We start from the raw sequence: 18,804 nt of genomic DNA, 5'->3' as shown, positions 1-18,804 counted from the left end.
GTGAGTAATGGAGCTAGTGGTCACAATGGGAACGTTGGAAGGGAGGGGCGAACAAGGTGTGGTGGCCAATTTGAAGCCTCACAACCGACCAATCAGCCACGTTCTGATCAACGGAGAGCGGCTATAAATCAGAAGGGATTCCAGGGCACACACTTGCCCTAGAATTCCTGCTGCAAGAGAGAAACTCCCTCCAGCTGCTGCCGCTGCTGATCTGAGGCAAGTTCTTGCTGGAAAGGAGAAACCACCGTTCAGCGGCTGCCACTGCCCGGAGACAAGCACTTGCTCTCTGCTCGCCCTTCCCTTGGCTCTTCCAGGAACATGGCCAGCAAGAAAGTGATCACAGTGTTCGGAGCCACAGGTAAAGGAGGTCTTTCCTTTCTGCTTGTTCTTGCTTTCACTGCATCCGGGGGCTGAACAAAGAGGCCACTGAAGGGAATCTAGAAAAGAGTGCTTTTGCTCGAACTTCGGATAGAGTAAAAGGCAGCAGGGGGGTGGGGGTGAGGGGTGGAGTTGATTTGTCAGAAATGATCCCAGCCGGACGGGGGGCATCTCTGACCCATTCTGCCTTTCTCCGTCTCAGCCAACTTGGTGCCAAGTTCATTTCAACACAAACCGTCCTGTGCAGGAGGCTCCTCCCCCACTTCCTGCTAAGCACAAGGGACCTGGGTGTCTGTCTCTGTGGTGCATAGATCAACGTGCCTGCCCAATGCACCAGCGATTCTGACAAGAAGGGAGTCGGGGGTTAGAAGCACGTGCCCAAGCGACCTTTCTCACGAGGGCACCCGCGGAGGCGTTTCAGCCTTGCCTGGGACCGAGCTGGGCTGCAGCAGTCAGAGCCGTCTCCCGAAAGCGTTCAGTGTCAAGGGTGACCCATTCATTTGAAACTAAGTCAGAGCATGTCACCCTGTGTGTGGACTCGTCCAGTGGCTGCACATCTAACTCCAAACAGGTTTCATAGCGCTTCCACAGCCAGACCCGCCTCACGTGGTCCTCCCCCCATGTCACCCTCGCTGGCTCGCTCTACACCAGCCATCCTGGCCTCTTTGCATTTCCTCAGAACCATGCTTCCTCAGTTGCCCCCTTCACTTTGCCCTTCTTCTCACCCAGCCCTCCAGTCAAAGGCCACCCGCCCTGTGAGGCCGTTGCAGACCTCCAGAGTCACAAGGGCACTCAAACACTCACCGCCACCCAGGCGATGTCCACTTCTCGGGACCCTGCAGGACAGGGTAGAACTGCCCCTGGGAGTTTCTGAGACTGGGACCCTTGATGGGAGTAGAAAGCCTCGTCTTTCTCTGGAGGAGCTACCTGGCGGTTTCAAACTGCTGCTAATCTTGCGATTACTTATCCAACTCGCCACCACTATGCTGCCAGGGCCTCTTCCCTGGCACCACCTAACATTATTATTATTTTGTTACTATCTGTCTCACTAAAATGAAAATTCTGGGCTTTTGTCTGAAAGGAGCCAAGGATTGCCGGAGGGAGGGCAGTGAAATAAAGTGGTAAAAACTGATGGGCAGCTATGTTATTGATCGTAAGCAGAAGAAAAACAAACAAACAAAACAGTAGTGAGGTAGGGGGCTCCCTGTATATGGCATTAAGGGATTTGATTTTCTTGAGAGAAATGAGAAGCCAGTAAGCGATTTTGAGCTGAGTGACATTGGTGCTAAAAAGATCCTGTGCTTCTGTTGGGTGAAGACTGTGGAGGAGAAGGCTGAAGCAGGGACAGTGGGGGGAGGCTGCTGCCTTCAATCAGGGTTAGATCAGGAATAAAAGCAATGAGATGGGAGTGATCAGACCCTGGGAATATTACAAGGATGGACCTGATAGGGCTTGTGGGTGCGCCGGATATATATCAAGGGTAAGAAGAGAGGAATGAAGAATAACTTTAAAACTTCCAAAAATTTCTGCTGAGAGCAAGTGGAAGAATCAACATGCAGCTAACTGAAACGGAGAGGGTTGAGGGTGGAGGAAGAAGAGCTGCAGGTAGGTCTCATTGGACCTTCAACGCTGACGTGGCAATCTGGGCAAGAGTTAAACCTGTGGGCGCTCGGAGGGTGGACAGAGATCCTCAGGAGTGGTGTGCAAGGGAACCAGGTTAGATGAGTCAGCATTGAAGATGTTGACTCTCAGTTAGCTAAATGGGCAGGGCTGACTCTGACTAACTTACTGCTTAACTCTTGGCACTGGTTCAGGAGCCCTGGAGCACAGCAAGGTGAGCTGCTCCCAGGCTGGGTGCCCTGGGGTGTTTGAGGCAGAGTTGCAAGATTTAGTAATTAACAACATTTTTTTTTTTTTTTAGTATCAGTATATCCCATGCACCTACCCCTCACTTCTCAAAGATTTCATTGTCTGGCATCGCACATGTGCAACAATAGTAAAAGCACTAGCTGACTATTTTGCTCATGAACGACAAGTCTGGCAGTAACAGAAGTGAGGTGGGAGCCCCGAGGAACGCGGGCTGCAGTGGCTCAGGTTCTGTGTCAGCTGGGTGGGCTGGGCCATGATTCTCAGTGGCTCGGCAGTTGTGGAATGACGCAGCCACCTGTCATTTTGTGCCTCGATCGGGACATCCTCCATTTACACAATGCTGGTTTTTGCTTCATGACCCGGTCTTTGGAACCTAACCATGCTGATAAGCAAGGAGTGGGTGTGAAAAGGTATTTGGTGTGAGTCCCAGATATCTCATGAAACAAATTGGTATTGAAAAATGATCCATTATTAACTTGACATTAAATTTAATTGGACATCTTGTATCATTCTCCCCACCCCCCAGTTTTCATTACTATTGTCTTTTATTATCAATATCATTATAAATCCCATCTTTATTTGTCTTCGGGGGTGGGAAACATTACCAATGAGGCACAGATATCTATTAATACATATATACCTGCATACATACAAAGGGGCTTGTGAAAGCTTGTGGAAAAATTCCATTATTTTTTAACTCCATGAACCTTTTGAAGCTCCCTATAATATAAAAAGATACACAAACCATATTTAAAAACCATGGCTATAAATGTAGTCTGTTTTTTTTGTAGCTGTGAATGCATTTAAAAAAATAAATAGTCTTATTGGGGGCTCTTACAGCTCTTATAACAATCCATACATCCATTGTGTCAAGCACACTTGTACGTGTGTTGCCACCATCATTCTCAAAACATTTTCTTTCTACTTGAACCCTTGGAGCCCTTGAGCTCCTCTTTTTTTCCTCCCTCTTCCACCTCCCACCCTCGTGAACCCTTGATAAATTATAAATTATTATTGTTTTCATATCTTACGCCATCTGCTGTCTCCCTTCACCAATGTCCTGTTGTTCGTCCCCCTCGGGGTGTCTGTGTGTCTGTGTAATACATTGATCCTTGTGATCAGTTTCCCCTTTCTCCACCTTCTACCCCCATCTTCCCCCTACCCTCATGGTATTGCTACTCCTATTACTGTTCCAGGGGTGCGGGGGTGGGGGTTGTTACCTGTTCTGTATTCTGCGTGTCAAGAGCTTGTATCTGTACCAGTGTACATGCTCCGCTAGCTGGATTTGTAAGGTAGAACTGGGGTCATGATAGTGGTGGGGAAGAAGCATTGATGAACTAGAGGAATGTTGCGTTTCGTCAGTGCTATACTGTACCCTGGCTGACTCGTCCCTTCCTTGTGGTCCTTCCATGAGGGAATGTCCAATTGTCTACAGATGGGCTTTGGGTCTCTATTCTGACCCTACTCATTCGCATCAGTATGATTGTTCTGGGTCTTCTGATGCCCGATACCTGATTCTGTCGACGCCTCGGGATCACACAGGCTGGTGTGCTTCTTCCATGTGGGTGGGCTTTGTTGTTTCCCTGCTAGATGGCTGCTTGTTTATCTTCAAGCCTTGAAGACCCCAGACACTATATCTTTTGATAGCCAGGCATCATCAGCTTTATTGAACACATTTGCTTATGCATTCATTTTATCTTCAGCGATCGTGTTGGAAAGGTGAGTATCACAGAATGCCAGGTTCTTAGAACAAAATGTTTTTCCATTGAGGGAGGACTTGAGTAGAGGCCCATTGTCTATCTGAAACCTTGGTACTTAACATATACATATATGTACATAGGCCTATATCCCTATCCTTATATATTAATATATTTACATATGTACATGCCTGTATACATGTCATCTATTTCCTTTTACTTTCTTCCTGTCCCACTATCATGTTTGATCTTCATTAGGCTCTCAGAAGTTCCTTTCGGCTACAGTGCCCTTGATTGAACCCCACCAGGCATTATACGCCCTCCTCGTCATCAAGTTCAGATTTCTTGCTGTTCCCTTGTTCCTGGGTTGGTTGGCTCCCCCCTCTCTCCCCCGACATCCCCCTATCCCATGTCCCCTAGGAACCATAGGTCCCGTTGTTTTCTCCTTGGGATTATTTATCTTTCCTATCTTATATAGATATGAGCAAGAAGAAGAAGAAGGAGAAAAGGGGCCCATAAATACTTCCAGGTGTGTTTGCTGAGCCTTATGCAGTGTTCTGATTGAGTCTCATGAGGTGTCAAGGCCTGTCCTTGAAGTCTATTTTCAGGATTCCTCGGGGCCTTTGTTGCTTTGCTCCCCTTGCTGCTCTGTTGTGTTCCCTTCATTCTTTGCCCCGGTATGTGTGTGGGTCAGACCGGGCACAATTCCCGCACTGAAACATCCTGTAGTTTATCGGTCCAACTTAGTTTAAGGACACCTTGTGCCAATATTGGCAGCAGCTAAGTCCAGGAGCAGTGGCCACAGTTCTTGTTGATCTCCTACAAGGCCTGAAACTTCCAGAACCCTGGTGCAGGCTTACAAAGTCTAGGTCTTGTGGTGTTCCTAGCACAGGTTTCTGCTCAAACTTACAGGGTGAAGTAGGATAGTAAGAGTTCCTGCAAGGTACCAGGCAATGTGCTGACTGCTTCACACATATCACCCCCCCCCCCACTCCCTCACCCTCACACAGGTGGAAGTAGGTGTTAAAGCACCACGTACAGATGGGGACACATTGTACAAGGATCTGCACTAGTAAGAGGCAGAATTGCTTAAGACGGGAAGAAATAGATTTCCAGATCAGACAGAGTTGGTTTGCTTATTTCTGCTCAGGTCTGTGTTACCTTAGGGAAATTACTTATTTTAGCTGAGTTTAACTTTCTACTTATACATTGATAATCACATCTCAAACATTATTATTGGAATAGAGATTATTATTTTGTATAAAAACGCCTGCTCCAATGTCCAATATTTAGTCAGAACGAAAGTGGCAATGGCATCTGGGCGAAGAGGGATGTAAAGAACCATTCCATCCAGGCAGAGTCTTGCTACACTCCCAGACCCTGGGAACTGAGCAAAAGCAAGAGCCAAGAGGTCCTTCCTTGGAGGCAGTGGTGACGCCAGGGATGCTGAGCAAGGGGAGAACTGGCAGAACCTGGCAGGCTGCTTTCCCTCACTGGGCCCCTACCTCAGATAGCTCCCGCCAAAGGACAAGCTCATTCTGGTTCTAAAATAGATTTGGTATCAAAAATAGAGTTCCTATCAACAGATTGCATCTCACCGTGACCCTATAGGACAGAGTAGAACAGCCCCTGTAGCTTGCTGAGACTGTAAGTCTTTAGGGGGTTAGAAAACCTCATCTTTCTCCCGTGGAGGGCCTGTGGCTTCCACTTGCTGACTTTGCAGTTAGTCACCCAATGCATAACCACTCTGCCACCAGGCCTCCTCCAGCCAAAGGAAGGCATATCGATTTCTTTCCCACCAGGGAAGACACGTGCATTTGTACATAAACATGCTGGCACTGAGCACTCCGAATACACGTTAACCTTTACCTGTGCTATGCCTACCTTCAGCCTGAAGTCACCTGGAAGAGAAGTGGATTAAGGAGGGCAGGCCCAGAAGCAGGTCGGGCCTGAGACCACTGCGTAACAGAACGGGTGCTTTGGGATTGCTTTTGTAAGCAGTTGGAGTCATGGGTGAGTCCTGCTCCCTTTGAGGAGCAGGGTCAAGGTGGATGAATTCCTCTCCAGGCCCTACTTTTGGTTAAGTATTAAAATGGGATAGCTTCGGTGAATCAGTGTTGGTTTAGATCCAACTACTATTTTTCTTTCTTCATGCTAGTTAGTTCAGGCCATTTGCTTTTCAACCTCACTTTGATCCAGGAAGGACGGGTTAGCCTGCAAAGCTGAGAGCCCCCAAACATAGAGACCTCAATCCTTCCACTCAATCATCTGTTCATTCTTTTATTCATCCATCTGCCCATCCATCCACTCATCCATCCATCCATCCATCCATCCATCCATCCATCCATCCATCCAACCCACAAATAGGTAGTTAGAACTTGAAGTGTGCCAGGCAAGTAAGTGTTCATGGTGGTATTGTGGTAATGCAGTTGGCTGGGAGCCACAAGGTCTGGAGCTCAAAACCACCAAGAGCTCCTCAGGAGAAAGATCGGGCTTTCTATTCTCATAAACAGAGTTTCCCAACTCACAGGGGCAGTTCTACCTGGTGCTATAGGGTCACTATGAGTTAGTATTGGCTTGATGGCAGCGAGTTACCTTTTAGTTAATGTGCCAGGCACATTGGTTAGGAAGCAGGAATAATAAGGAAGCAGTTTCTGTCCTCAAGGAATGCCTGATTTAATAGGAGAGTTGTAAGGAAATAATTAAAATAACCAGACAACACTTTAAAACGTTATTTATTTTGATACAAACACACACACATAAAGCTATTGATTTTTAAAAAAGCATGTATGTAGTTTAAACAACTTAGAGACATACAAGACTTATTCAGAAAACCAGCAAACCTTGTCTCACTCATTTCTGCATTTAGCTTTTCTGTTTTTTATTGGTATCTGACTCCATACTTCTAAATGATGTGATAACCCTAGTATAGCAGTATATATATTTATTTCATTAGCTCTTCTACAGCCCACTCCCAAGCATGCACTCCCTTCCTCCCTAGCCTCCCATGGAGTTGACAACCATTTGTGCTTTTCACACGGTTGTGGGCTGATATGGACCCTTGGTAGGGCTGCGGGACTGCCATTCACACTTGAGTGCACTGGCCACACTTTTTCTTCCCTTACATAATTGCTTTTTTCCCCCTGAAATTTATCATTGCCTTTCGTTTCATTTTCTTTTTTTTTTTTGTCTTTTGTCTTTTTTTTTTTTTAACATTTTATTAGGGGCTCATACAACTGTTATCCCAATCCATACACACATCAATTGTGTAAAGCGCATTTGTACATCGTTTCTCAATCGTTTCATTTTCTTAGCTGTCTTTGTAAGGAGCCCTGGTGGCGGAAACACCAGCCACTCTGTGGGAAAAGGCAAGGCTTTCTATCCTGTAAAGAGTTAGAGTAAAAAACTTAAAAAAGAGTAGCAGGCTTGGCAACCCACAGGGGCAATTGGACCCTGTCCTACAGGGTCGCGATGAGTCGACATTGACTGGATGGCAGTGATGTGTGGTTGTTGTGAGTTGTCTTTGTGTTCATTACTTCTCTAATCTCTCCAGTAAGAATGTGTGTGTGTGTGTGTGTGTGTGTGTGTGTGTGTGTATGTGTGTGCATTTCTCTGACAAGGATCAAAACCGCCAATCAATGGGCTCTTTTTCCTCTGGGAAGACCACCCTCCTGGCGCAATCCCTTTTACTGGTTGCTTCTTCTTAGGGCTCCCGTTCCCCCCCAGTCTGGCAATCCTCTGTCTTTCTCTGGCGTTTGGTTCTTTTCGCTCCACTAGTTTCTAGAGAAAGAATTCATGGGAGTTAACTTTTTGAGAGCTTGGGTGCCTGGCAATTCTTCAGGATGGTTAGAATTTACTGGTCATTTGACTAGGTTTAGAATTCTAAATAACAGGAAAATTAAATCTTCCTCTGAAAGGATGTTGACATTCCTCCATTACTTCCAATGTTATTAAGAGATCTGATGCTAATTTTCTTTCTTTAGATTGACCACTTCCCCCACCCGAAAGCTTTGTAAGATGCTCTCTTCCCAGGGCTCTGAACTCTCAGTGATGCGCATAATATGCAACTTCCCTCGCTTTGCTGGGAATCCGGTGGAACCTATCAGTGTGGAAGCTCCACCAATCTCCTTGCACTCCGGGAAAGCATCTTCTTTGATAACTGTCCCAACTCCCTTTTGCCCATTCTCTCATTTTGAAACGTTCCTGGCTGGATCATCTAATCATTTTCTCATACCCATTTTCCATTTATTTAGAAGATTTCTTCAAAAATTTCTATTGGTATTTTCCCATTCTGCTACAAAACCTTCCATTTGTGAGAGCTGCTTCGTCTCCTTCTCCCTCTCTCCATCCCCCATTTCTTGGCGCATTATGAAGAGCTATGTTCTGAATGCAGCCTCTTTAATCTATGAGGATATTGAAGGAGCCTGATGATGTAGTGGTTATATATTGGGCTGCGATCCGTAACGTCAGCAGTTCAAACCCACCAGCTGCTCTGTGGGAGAAAGGCTTTCTATTCTTATAAACAGTTACAGTGTCAGAGCAGGTTGACCTTGTCCTCAAGGGTCGTTATGAATTGGAACCAGCTCAATGGCAGCGAGTTTTTTTAATGAGGATATTAATTATTTTAAAATTTCCCCTTTCTCTTCTTGTATTGCTTCCTTATTTTGCTTGCTTGTTTTAATTTTTGCCTTTCAACTTAAAGGCTTTCCTCAAATATTTGGTGAACTTTTGCTGCCTGTTGCTGCTGTTTACTCCCATGGCATGATCCTTTGGTTGAAGCTCTGTGCCCAAGGGCAGGGCTAACTGGCTAGTGGATCGTCCGGGAGCTTATCAGTGATGTATCTATCACCAGGCGTCCCTGGGAAACATGCATCACCATTTTATGGTGAAATTATATCCAAGTGAGCAGAGAGGAGGACAAGATGGAAGAGTTAAGCCACAGCAGAGAGGAACAAAGCGTAAAGGTGATTACCCAAACCTGGATAAAGTAACAATGTAGAGAAGCCCAGCTCGCCTGTTCTGGACCCCTGCCTTCCATTTGCCAAACTGCACTGGAGTGTAAGGGAGCCCATTGATGGAGCTCATAAAAGTCGTCTCCCAAGGTACTAAGGAGAATGGAGGAGAGCAAGGTGGTTCTGAAAGAGCAAATGAGTAGCCAGGTCAGGTCCCCAGACAGTTGGACGGAGGACTTGAAGTGTTAGTAGCCCCAACATAGCCCTTAGCACATACTCATCCAGGAGGCCCGCTAGCAAGACGTTGTAGAATGGCTATTTGAGACACGACATGGCCCTACGCATGACTTTGAATGCAATCACATCCTTCGTTTTCTCACAGGACTGTATTCTGAGTGATTCCCGAGCCGGAATTGCAGCCGGAACTATTCTACACAACCCTAACACTGTGGGAGGGAGAGAGTTTACATTTTCTCATGTCAATTTCCCAACTTTATTTTATTTTTTTAACTGTTCAAGTCAGGTTTATTCCTTTGATCTTCTATACTCATTTCTTCAAATGAACTCTGTTTATAACCACTTTCCTCCCATCCTTCAATTATGGGTAGACAGATCACCGGAGGCTTATTTCCTACGTGGATCCCACAGATGTAGCTTGGGCTCCCACTGTCATCCATAGCCGTCTGCAAACCGGATTCTCGCACTTTAGGCTCTGCTACTGATCTGTTCTTCGACTTTGGATATGATTTACAATCCTTCAGTGACTGATGGTGGGGTACTTCTTCCACGTGAACTTAGTTGACATCAATTTCCTAACTTTAAAAATCACAGATGAGGAACCTCTTCTGAAAATAGACGTTATGAAGAGCCCCAAGAGCTGCCCCTGTGGAATCCGGATGTGGAGCCCTGGTCACTTGGCATCCTTCCTGCCTGCGGTGAACCCCTCCCCTGCAGCCCCTCCCCGCGCTTTCTGCATCCATCCACCTGAAGGGACTTCAGGAGACCTCCTTGAAAGCTACTCTTGGCAAGCCGCCGGCTCCTCCTGGATTAGTTACTCTAACAGTCCCTGACCGAGTAAACGTAATAAACACCCTCTTGCCCTCCCCCTGCAGGAGCTCAGGGTGGCTCAGTGGCCAGGAGCCTTTTGGAGAGCAAACGTTTTGCTGTGAGAGCAGTGACCAGAGACGTGACCCGACCGAAGGCCCAGGTGCTGCGAGACCTTGGGGCAGAGGTGGTGAAAGGGGACTTGAACGATGCGGCGTCGGTGGAGGCGGCTCTGAAAGGTGCCTACGGGGCCTTCGTGGTGACCAACTTCTGGGACCACAACAGCAAAGAGAAGGAAGTGTGTCAGGTGGGAGCCTAACCGTTTTCTCTTCTCTGAAAGGGGGCTTGGTCTTTAGTCCGGGCGAAAATAGAAGTTTCACTCCTCAACGTCCCTGGGGACTTTATGAAATCCACGTTCTCTAGGTCCGTGTTAGAGGTGTTATTATGAAGCGAAGGTGAGGTAGCACCTGCCCAAGTTTCCATGTGGATATTCGAGAGCAAGGACTCAGTTGGTTGGTTCTCTGGTGCTCAAGGTTTGTTTGTAGATGGTATGTCGGGGTGGCAGCAAGGATACCCCACCCATTCAGGTCACTCTGAGAGTGGAATGGGGAGAGGAGAAAGGTACTGGGTATGTTACACTGCTGGTTCCCTACCCCATCTCCAGCCCTGTCTGTAAGACCCTGCAGGAGGAAGCGGAAGGCTTTCACCTCTTGGAGGTAGAGCCTCTGTTATGGATACCAATGGCCGCCCAGAATGTAACTTAATATATTGTGATGTTAGAAGAGCCTCTTCTTCCCCAGGGATGAGGACAACAAGAAAAAGAGGGGTGGAGGGCGCTTTTCAGTAAGAAGTGTATTCTTGGGTCCCCAGGGAAAGCTGGTGGCCGACGCTGCCAAGCGCCAGGGCCTGCAGCACGTGGTGTACAGCGGGCTGGAGAACGTCAAGCGGCTGACTGGTGGCCAGCTGGAGGTCCCGCACTTCGATGGGAAGGGCGAGGTGGAGGAGTATTTCTGGTCCATTGGCGTCCCCATGACCAGTGTCCGAATGGCAGCTTACTTCGAAAACTTCCTGACTCTGTGGAAGCCAGTGAAAGCCTCCGGCGGGGATTACTACACCTTGGGTAAGTGGGCAGGTGGCTGCCAACCTGAACCAGGCATCCGCCCTCGCTCTCCTCCTTTCTTCCCCTCCCAAGCACTTACTAGTTGAGTGTCTGCTATGTGCTGAGCTCCATGTGAAGCGCCGAGAGAGGGATGTCAAATTATCCTGGGCATCTGGGGGCCCTGCCACTATAGAGGACAGGGAAGTGGATTTTGGACTGTCAACCAAGGCTTCCCCTTTGAGGCCACACACCATGCCTATACTACATTGGCAGTGTAACCTCAGGCCTCCATGTCTCATCTGAAAAGTGGACCAGGTGACTTCCAAGGCTCCTTCTAGCTCATTTGACACATCTCACCTTTTGTGGCCATGGAGGAAAGGCTTTCTTCTCCTGACCAGTGGCCCCTGGACAGAGGCAGAGCTCCAGAGGGACCCTGACCCCCTGGGGGATAGGACACCAGCCCTTCTGCCGAGAGTCTGCAGTCCTAGGTCTGAGGGAGGTTCCAGAAAGCAGGACTCCATGGTAATTACAATACTGCTGCCACCGGCCATTGTTTCTCTGCTTTTATGAGGCCATTCCTCTGGCCATCGTCACAGGCAGCCTCTAGAGAGATAGGTATACCACGGTGTCAATTAAGAGTCATCGGGGGGCACAACCGGTGGCAATGTAGTGTGAGCTGGAGCTGAGGCATCTGCCACACATCACACCGTATGGTGAGTAATGCGCCACAGTACGAGCTCCCCAAACGATTAGATAAATGCGCGCCAGTGATACGCCTCCCACGGCTTGTCTCTAAGCAGTTGATTCCTTTGAGGGATGGGACCAGCCGAGGATGTCCTGTAATGGACGCTTCTCATCACTTTTAACTAGCCCTGCCCATGGGGGATGTCCCAATGGATGGCATCTCGGTCGATGACATCGGACCCATCGTCTCCAGCATCTTTAACTCTCCCAAGGAATTCGTCGGCAAGGCTGTGGGTCTCAGTGCAGAAGCTCTCACCGTCCAGCAGTACGCCGATGTTTTCTCCAAGTTCCTGGGCAAAGAAGTCCGAGATGCCAAGGTGAGTTCTTTTGAGATGCAAATGGGACCACAAGAGGCCGTGTTGGTTAATCTCGCCCAAGCACCAACTCTGGTAAATGGCCCGTGAACTTGGGCAGTCAGAAGAAATGGAAGAGGGTTCCAGTTCCACCACCACCCCCGCCCCCCCCTGCCAGTCTGTTGGTGCCATCTGAATTCCACCCTTCTGACTTTCTCTCGAGCTTTTAGAGGAAAATGACTGCTGGGGAGAAGGAACAGAGTGGTACTTTTTCAGATCCACCACACCAGCTCTGAGGCGTGCTGGTGGTGCACTAGGGAAGCACTTAGCTGCCAACCCAAAGGTTGGTGGTTCGGACCCACTAGCTGCTCCACGGAAGAGCGAGGTCACAGTCTGCTTGCATAAAGATCATGGCCTTGGGAACTCTGTGGGTCAGTTCCACTCCATCCTGTGGCATCACTGTGTCGGAAGTGACGGTCAGCACACAGCCACAGATCAGCAACTTATCTAAGCACTCATTGCTGAGCACTAGAGAGCTCTCAGTGGGAAATCACATCCCTGGCAAACACTCACATTTTGCCCCATCCAACATTTGACGCCCATTTTCTGAGATCACTTTGCCATAATATCAATTCAAAAATACAAGTCAAGCTTCTTCATCTTTTGCCTAACATGTTATGACAGATGACATGACAACTACAAGTGGCTCTTCCTTGCTCTCACTCATGAAAAGGCCCAGGGCGTGCTCAAATCCATCCCCTCCTCTCTGGTTCCTTTTCTTTCTAGGAGCCCTGGTGGAGCAGTGGTGATGAGTGGGGCTGCTAAGTGCAAGGCCAGCAGTTTGAAACCACCAGCCAGCTCTGAGGGATAGAGGAAGCTCTCTGTGCCAGTAAAGACTGGCAGCCTCGGAGACCCACCAGGGCAGTTCCACCCAGTCCGATAGGGTCGCCATGAGTCAGCATGGACTCGATGGGAGTAGGTTTGTTTTTTCAGGGGGCGGGGTGGTTTCTTCTCTTTCTACGCCCCACCAAGCAAGATCACACAGTCTGTCTTGACCCACGACGATTCTCAAATACGAAAGCATTGGCTTGAACGTGCTGAGTGGTCTCTCACAGAGGGCTGTGGAAACTGCCATGGCTAATCAAACTTCTCAGTGGTGCCCCCCTCCCCACACCCCGCCGGGGTTCAAGTGGCTCCCAGGGCCCGTGCCATATCCTCCTGGGTTTCCAAGACTAACTCTTTTTTTTTGCCCCCATGAAATCATTTTATTGGGGGCTCCTACAACTCTTATCACAATCCATCCATCCATCCATTGTGTCAAGGACATTTGTACATTTGTTGCCATCATCATTCTCAAAACATTTTCTTTCTACTTGAGCCCTTGATATCAGCTCCTCATTTTTCCCCCTCCCCACCCTCCCTCCCTTGAGAACCCTTGATAATTTATAAATTATTATTTTTCATGTCTTACGCTGACTGCTTCACCCACTTTTCTGTTGTCCGTCCCCCAGGGAGGAGGTTGTATGTAGATCATTGTGATCGGTTCTCCCTTTCTCCCCCACCTTCTCCTTCTCTCCTGGTATCACTACTCTCATTATTGGTCCTGAGGGGTTTATCGGTCCTGGATTCCCTGTGTTTCCAGTTCTTATCTGTACCATTGCACATACTCTGGTCTAGCTGGATTTGTAAGGTAGAATTGGGATCATGATAGTGTGGTAGGGGAGGAAACATTAAAGAACTAGAAGAAAGTTGTATGTTTCAATGGTGCTATACTGCACCTTGACTGGCTGGTCTCCTCCCTGAGACCCTTCTGTAAGGGGATGTCCAGTTACCTACAGTTGGGCTCTGGGTCCCCACCCCACACTCCTCCTCATTCACAATGATATGATTTTTTGTTCTTTGATGCCTAATACCTGATCCTATTGGCACCTCATGATCACACAGGCTGGTGTGCTTCTTCCATGTGGGCTTTGTTGCTTCTCAGCTAGATGGCCGCTTGTTTATTTCAAGCCTTTAAGACTCCAGACGCTATATCTTTTGATAGCTGGGCACCATCAGCTTTCTTCACTGCATTTGCATATGCACCCATGTTGCCAAGACTAACTCTTTATGCAACACGAGACTAACTCATTACACAGTAGACAGCCTCATCTTTCTCCTGCAGAGCGCAGAGCGGTGGGTGCTTTCCCATGGCGGTCAGCAGCCAGACTCATAACCCACTTTGGTACCAGGGCTCCTCCTGACCTTGCAAGCATCTCTTAGCCATGTACCACTGGGAGATAAAGTTGCTTTATTGTGCAGCTAAAACGGTTCTGACCCCATAACTTCTAGGACATTAGAGGCTGGAGGTCCTAGAAAATGCTGTGTGTACTATTCTTAGTAACTAGTCTGATTTGAACACCACCCACAGATCTAGATTGGGGAAATTCTCAGGCAGGGGCCCCTGGGTGAGGCCACTGGTTAATGGGCTCAGCTGCTAACTGAAAGGTTGGAGGTTCAAGTTCACCCAGCAGTACCTCGGAAGAAAAGCCTGGTAATCTACTTCTGAAAAAAACCAGACCTTGAAAATCCTGAGAAACACAGTTCCCCTCTGACACAGGCCAAGTCACATACTCCCCCGCCACAGTGTATGATTTTTGGTTTGAGAAAGGATACATCTGGCCACACGGTGGCGCCCCGGCGCCCATAGGCTGACTAGTCCTACTCTGGCTAGGAAGCGGTTTGCCTAACTGATTCAGGGAGGGGATGGCTCAGAGCAAACGCTGGCCAGGAAGAACTCTGGTGTGGCTGAAAGGGTTATGTCTAACCTCCGGAGGAACATGGCTCTCTCAAAAAGTGAGACAACTAGACAAATCTCTTTCCTTCAGAAATCTGTGTTAGGTTGTTGCTATGAGGTGCCATGGAGTCCGTTTGACCCAGAGCAACCTCTTGCACAACAGAAGGAAGCCCTGCTGCGTCCTGTGCCATCCTCACAAGTATTCCCATGCCTGAGCTCATTGCTGCAGCCACGGAGTCCGTCCATCTCCTTAAGGGACTTGCTCTTTTTTTTGCTGCCCTTCTACTTTACTTCCCCAGGGACTGGTCCCTCCGGACAACACGTCCAAAGTGTGTGAGACCAAGTCTCACCATCCTTGCCTCTAAGGAGCACTCTGGTCACACATCTTCCAAGACCGATCGGTTGTCCTTTTAACAGGCCATGGTACTCTCAATATTCCTCTCCAGCCTCAGCAATCTGTAGGAAAGAATGACTTATTTGATTGGGGGATCTGGGGGTGAGAGGGGGGCAGCGTCACACATTTGTGGAGAAATTCTATTACATTTTAATTCCATTTTTTCCACTACTTTTCGGAAGCCTCCTTGTATTTGTCATTTCCTAAAAATTACAGGATGAAAGAATGACTCAAGGAGGCATTAAAAAATCATCTCCATTTTCCACCAGCCCCTTTTAATTGGAAACTCATCTGATACGTCTTCTTTTTAATTTCACAAATAAATGGTTATTGTAGGAAAACAGAGAAACTCATACAAAGAGAAAATAAAAATCACAAGTAGTTTAACCTCCCAAAGATAGCTGCTGTTAAGACGTGGTCCCTTTCCCAGTAGTTGCATTCACAATCCCCAACCAAACCGGCTCACTGCCACTGAGTGGATTCGGCCCCCAGCCGGAACCTGCAACAAGGCAGAACTGCCCCTGTGAGTTCCCGAGGCTGCAAGTGGAGGGGAGCGGGATGCCTCGTCTTTCTCCCTCCGATTGCCTGGTGCTTTAGAACTGCTGACCTTTTGGTCAGTAGCCCACTGCAGAACTACACCGTGGCTCCTATACACATAGTAATATATATATTCATAATAAAATGAAAATAACCTACTTTTGGCAGCATTTTTATCTAGCTTTTCAACTTTTTGTATGTATTTTCCTAGTGTAAAAACCCTTCAAAGACATCTATTTTAATAGCTAGATGATGTTCTTAAAAAAATGGGCATGCCACAATGTTAAAAAAATGATTCCCCCATTGTTGGACATGTAAGTTGTTCTTGAATTTCCATGCTCACAAATGGCAATGTGGCAATCCTTGTGTCACAGAAGTTGTTTGTGTCTATGGCATTTTTCTAAGTCCAAGTGGTTTCCGAGGTCAAGGTTATCTCCGGAACCTAAGGACAGATTACGCTGGATCAGATAGTAAGATATGACCTAATCCACTAGAGGCAACTACTGATCTAGTTAGTAGACGAAGGGACTCACGGGGTAGATTTTGTGCTGGAAGACAGGTGGTGGCCCCGTAGACATGTGACAGGCTGTATCTCTGGGTGCTCAGGGTCTGGAATGGTTACAGGCAAAATGTCCATTTTAAGCAAGGAGGAGGAAGCCTGGGAGACCCAGTGCTGGAGTGGGGGCTGAGGGGCTTTATCTAGGGCCTGGGAGAGGGGAGTATCTCAGGGTGCTGTTGGGAGAATTCCCTGAGGAGATGCACATGAAATCACCACAGAGGGGTGGTGTATGAAGGAGCTCAAAAAATTCATTAAAATTTTTTTCATTATCTTTTAATTCCATTTCCCCAGACTCTTGAAGCTTCCTCATAGATCTAGAATACCTGTCTAAAATCCTTGCAGTCTGAGGCTGCTTGAATTACAGAATCCCTCAGCTTTTAGGCAGGCTGTGATCTGCAGAGGTTATGTAACATCAGCACAGGGCCCAGGGCAGGAACCTGTAATAAAACACATGGATATTCTTTGTCGCAAAGGCTATGAATATATCTACTAAATGGGATGAAGGCTACAAGTAGCCTTGTCCCAGATCCGGCCTTGTTTCCAAATTAGTTCAGAAAAGTTAGACTTCTGAAACAAGAGAAAACCCGGAGAGTGTCTTGGATTTCAGAATCAGGTTAAAGAATTTTGGACCCCTGTCATCCAGCCTTCAGGTGAATGGTTTCTTGTCAATTCATTTACCATGCGGGCTCTTCCATTTCCTGAATGTGTTCTTGTTCTTAAAAGATCACCCCAGAAGCGTACGAGAAGCTGGACTTCCCCGCGGCAGAGGAGATGGCCAACATGTGTCGCTTCTATCAAATGAAACCGGACCGCGATGTCAAGCTCACCCGCCGACTGAACCAGGCCGTCAAAAGCTTCAGCCAATTTATGTCAGAGAACCGAGGAGCCTTGAAAGGCATGTGAAGAAAGTCACCGGGGTCTCTGGTTCGGTTCCTCTTTCCAGCACAAGCAAGGCTCCTTCCGCTCTTTCTTCAGAAGGATGTGTGCTGCGTTTGTGATTTCACCAAGTAATTTCGTTCACACAAGTGCGCGGCAAACGTCTCCACCGGCCGCTAAATCATTTTGATTTCCCCAGAACAAAACTATGCGTAGAGAAATGTAGGTGGAAGATGATGTTTCGTGAACAAGCATGGGAGTCGGGAATTCTGTAATCACATTTGCTGAAAGGGGTGGGCATCTGTTTTCTGACTCAGTCATTAAATCATCTATCGACTTACCACCCCATTCGTCATGTATTCACGAGTCATTCATTCATTATCTGTTTTTCAGTCATCGGTTCCACAAACTGTCTTGTAGCCCTGGCACACTTGGGGCACGCTGTCCCTGTGTCTCTGTGTGTTTTTGTACCAGAGTGGTCTGCCCGCCAAGGCCCCCCAGCTCCTTTTCAGTCCATGGCTGGGTTTGTGCCACAGTAGGACCAGAAGGGCCATCTGGTCTTTTTGCCACAAGTGAACCTGCAGGCTCCGCTGTGGGTGGAGGTCAAGAAGCTGTGGCTAGCACAGGGAAGTGCAAACGGAAGGTGAAGCACCATGGGTAAATCTCTTGCTCAGCCTTTTCAGTACCACAGTGTGATGGTCTCTTGTCCTGGTCTTCTTCCTGACTGTGAGTGACTTTCTCCCAACACCTGGGTGCAGAGTAGATGATTAATAGTCTTGATTGCCTCAATGAGCGAGTAGAGTTAATTGACCATAAAGTTAACTGATCATACAAAAACCAGGAGCAAACTCACTGCCATCGAGTCCATGTCAGCCCACGGACCATGTAGGACAGGGTAAAGCTGCCTCTGTGTTTCTGAAGCTGTAACACTTTATGGCGTAGAAGTCCTCAGAGGGCCTGGTGGTTTCAAACTGCTGACCTTGTAGATCTCAGCCCAGCTCATAACCACTATGCCACCAGGGCTTCTAACTGATCATAAGCAAAGGGAAATGAAATATGTGTAAAGGTAGGGAAATGGTAAGATTAGCAACAGATGCTTCAGCAGTGAGAGGGTGCCTGCTTGGAGAAGAGCAAGCAGCCCACGGCCGCAGCAGGCAGTGTGTTGTGTGTGGAGTGGCTGAGCAAGCGGGTGGAGGCTGCGCTTTGTGTGTAAGAGGAGACTCTGGCCCAGGATGGTATTCAAAGGAGAGAAAGCCTTGGCGATAGTAACACCAGCCTTTCTTTTCTTTTAAGTATGAATGATGTTGAAGTTTTTGCAGACAAATTCTAATTCTAGTGGTGAGATCACAAAGTATATTTGAGGATCATTCTTTTCACTAAAAATTTTAAAACAGTTGTATTGACATACCACACAATTCAGTGGTTTAAATGTATTTAAAAGCATTGTGCAATCACCACCACAATCAATTTTAGAACATTTTCTTCATTTCTATACCCTATGTTATTAGCTTCCCCTTACCTCCCTACTCTCCCAGTCATAATGCTAACAGATTAGCATTAATCTAGTGACTGTATCTCTAGATTCC

The 18,804-nt window shown here is 47.6% G+C and overlaps 1 protein-coding gene across 1 annotated transcript; it reads left to right on the top strand.

Moving 5' to 3' along the window:
- The first annotated feature begins 206 nt into the window (after nucleotides 1-206).
- On the top strand, nucleotides 207-17,559 carry LOC101643344 (nmrA-like family domain-containing protein 1). The gene is made up of 5 exons (XM_004713469.2): nucleotides 207-358; nucleotides 10,009-10,247; nucleotides 10,811-11,060; nucleotides 11,910-12,100; nucleotides 17,066-17,559. Exons 1-5 carry the CDS (start codon nucleotides 319-321, stop codon nucleotides 17,243-17,245), a joined length of 900 nt encoding a protein of 299 aa, XP_004713526.1. The 5' UTR covers nucleotides 207-318; the 3' UTR covers nucleotides 17,246-17,559.
- Nucleotides 17,560-18,804: the final 1,245 nt, after the last annotated feature.

Source organism: Echinops telfairi, unplaced genomic scaffold (assembly GCF_000313985.2).
Source record: "Echinops telfairi isolate 266 unplaced genomic scaffold, ASM31398v2 ScPeMD7_7407;HRSCAF=8445, whole genome shotgun sequence".
In the NCBI taxonomy this organism is placed as follows: Eukaryota; Metazoa; Chordata; class Mammalia; order Afrosoricida; family Tenrecidae; genus Echinops; species Echinops telfairi.
The sequence above is the reverse complement of the archived record's forward strand: the minus strand, read 5'-3'. Positions and strand labels throughout refer to the sequence as shown.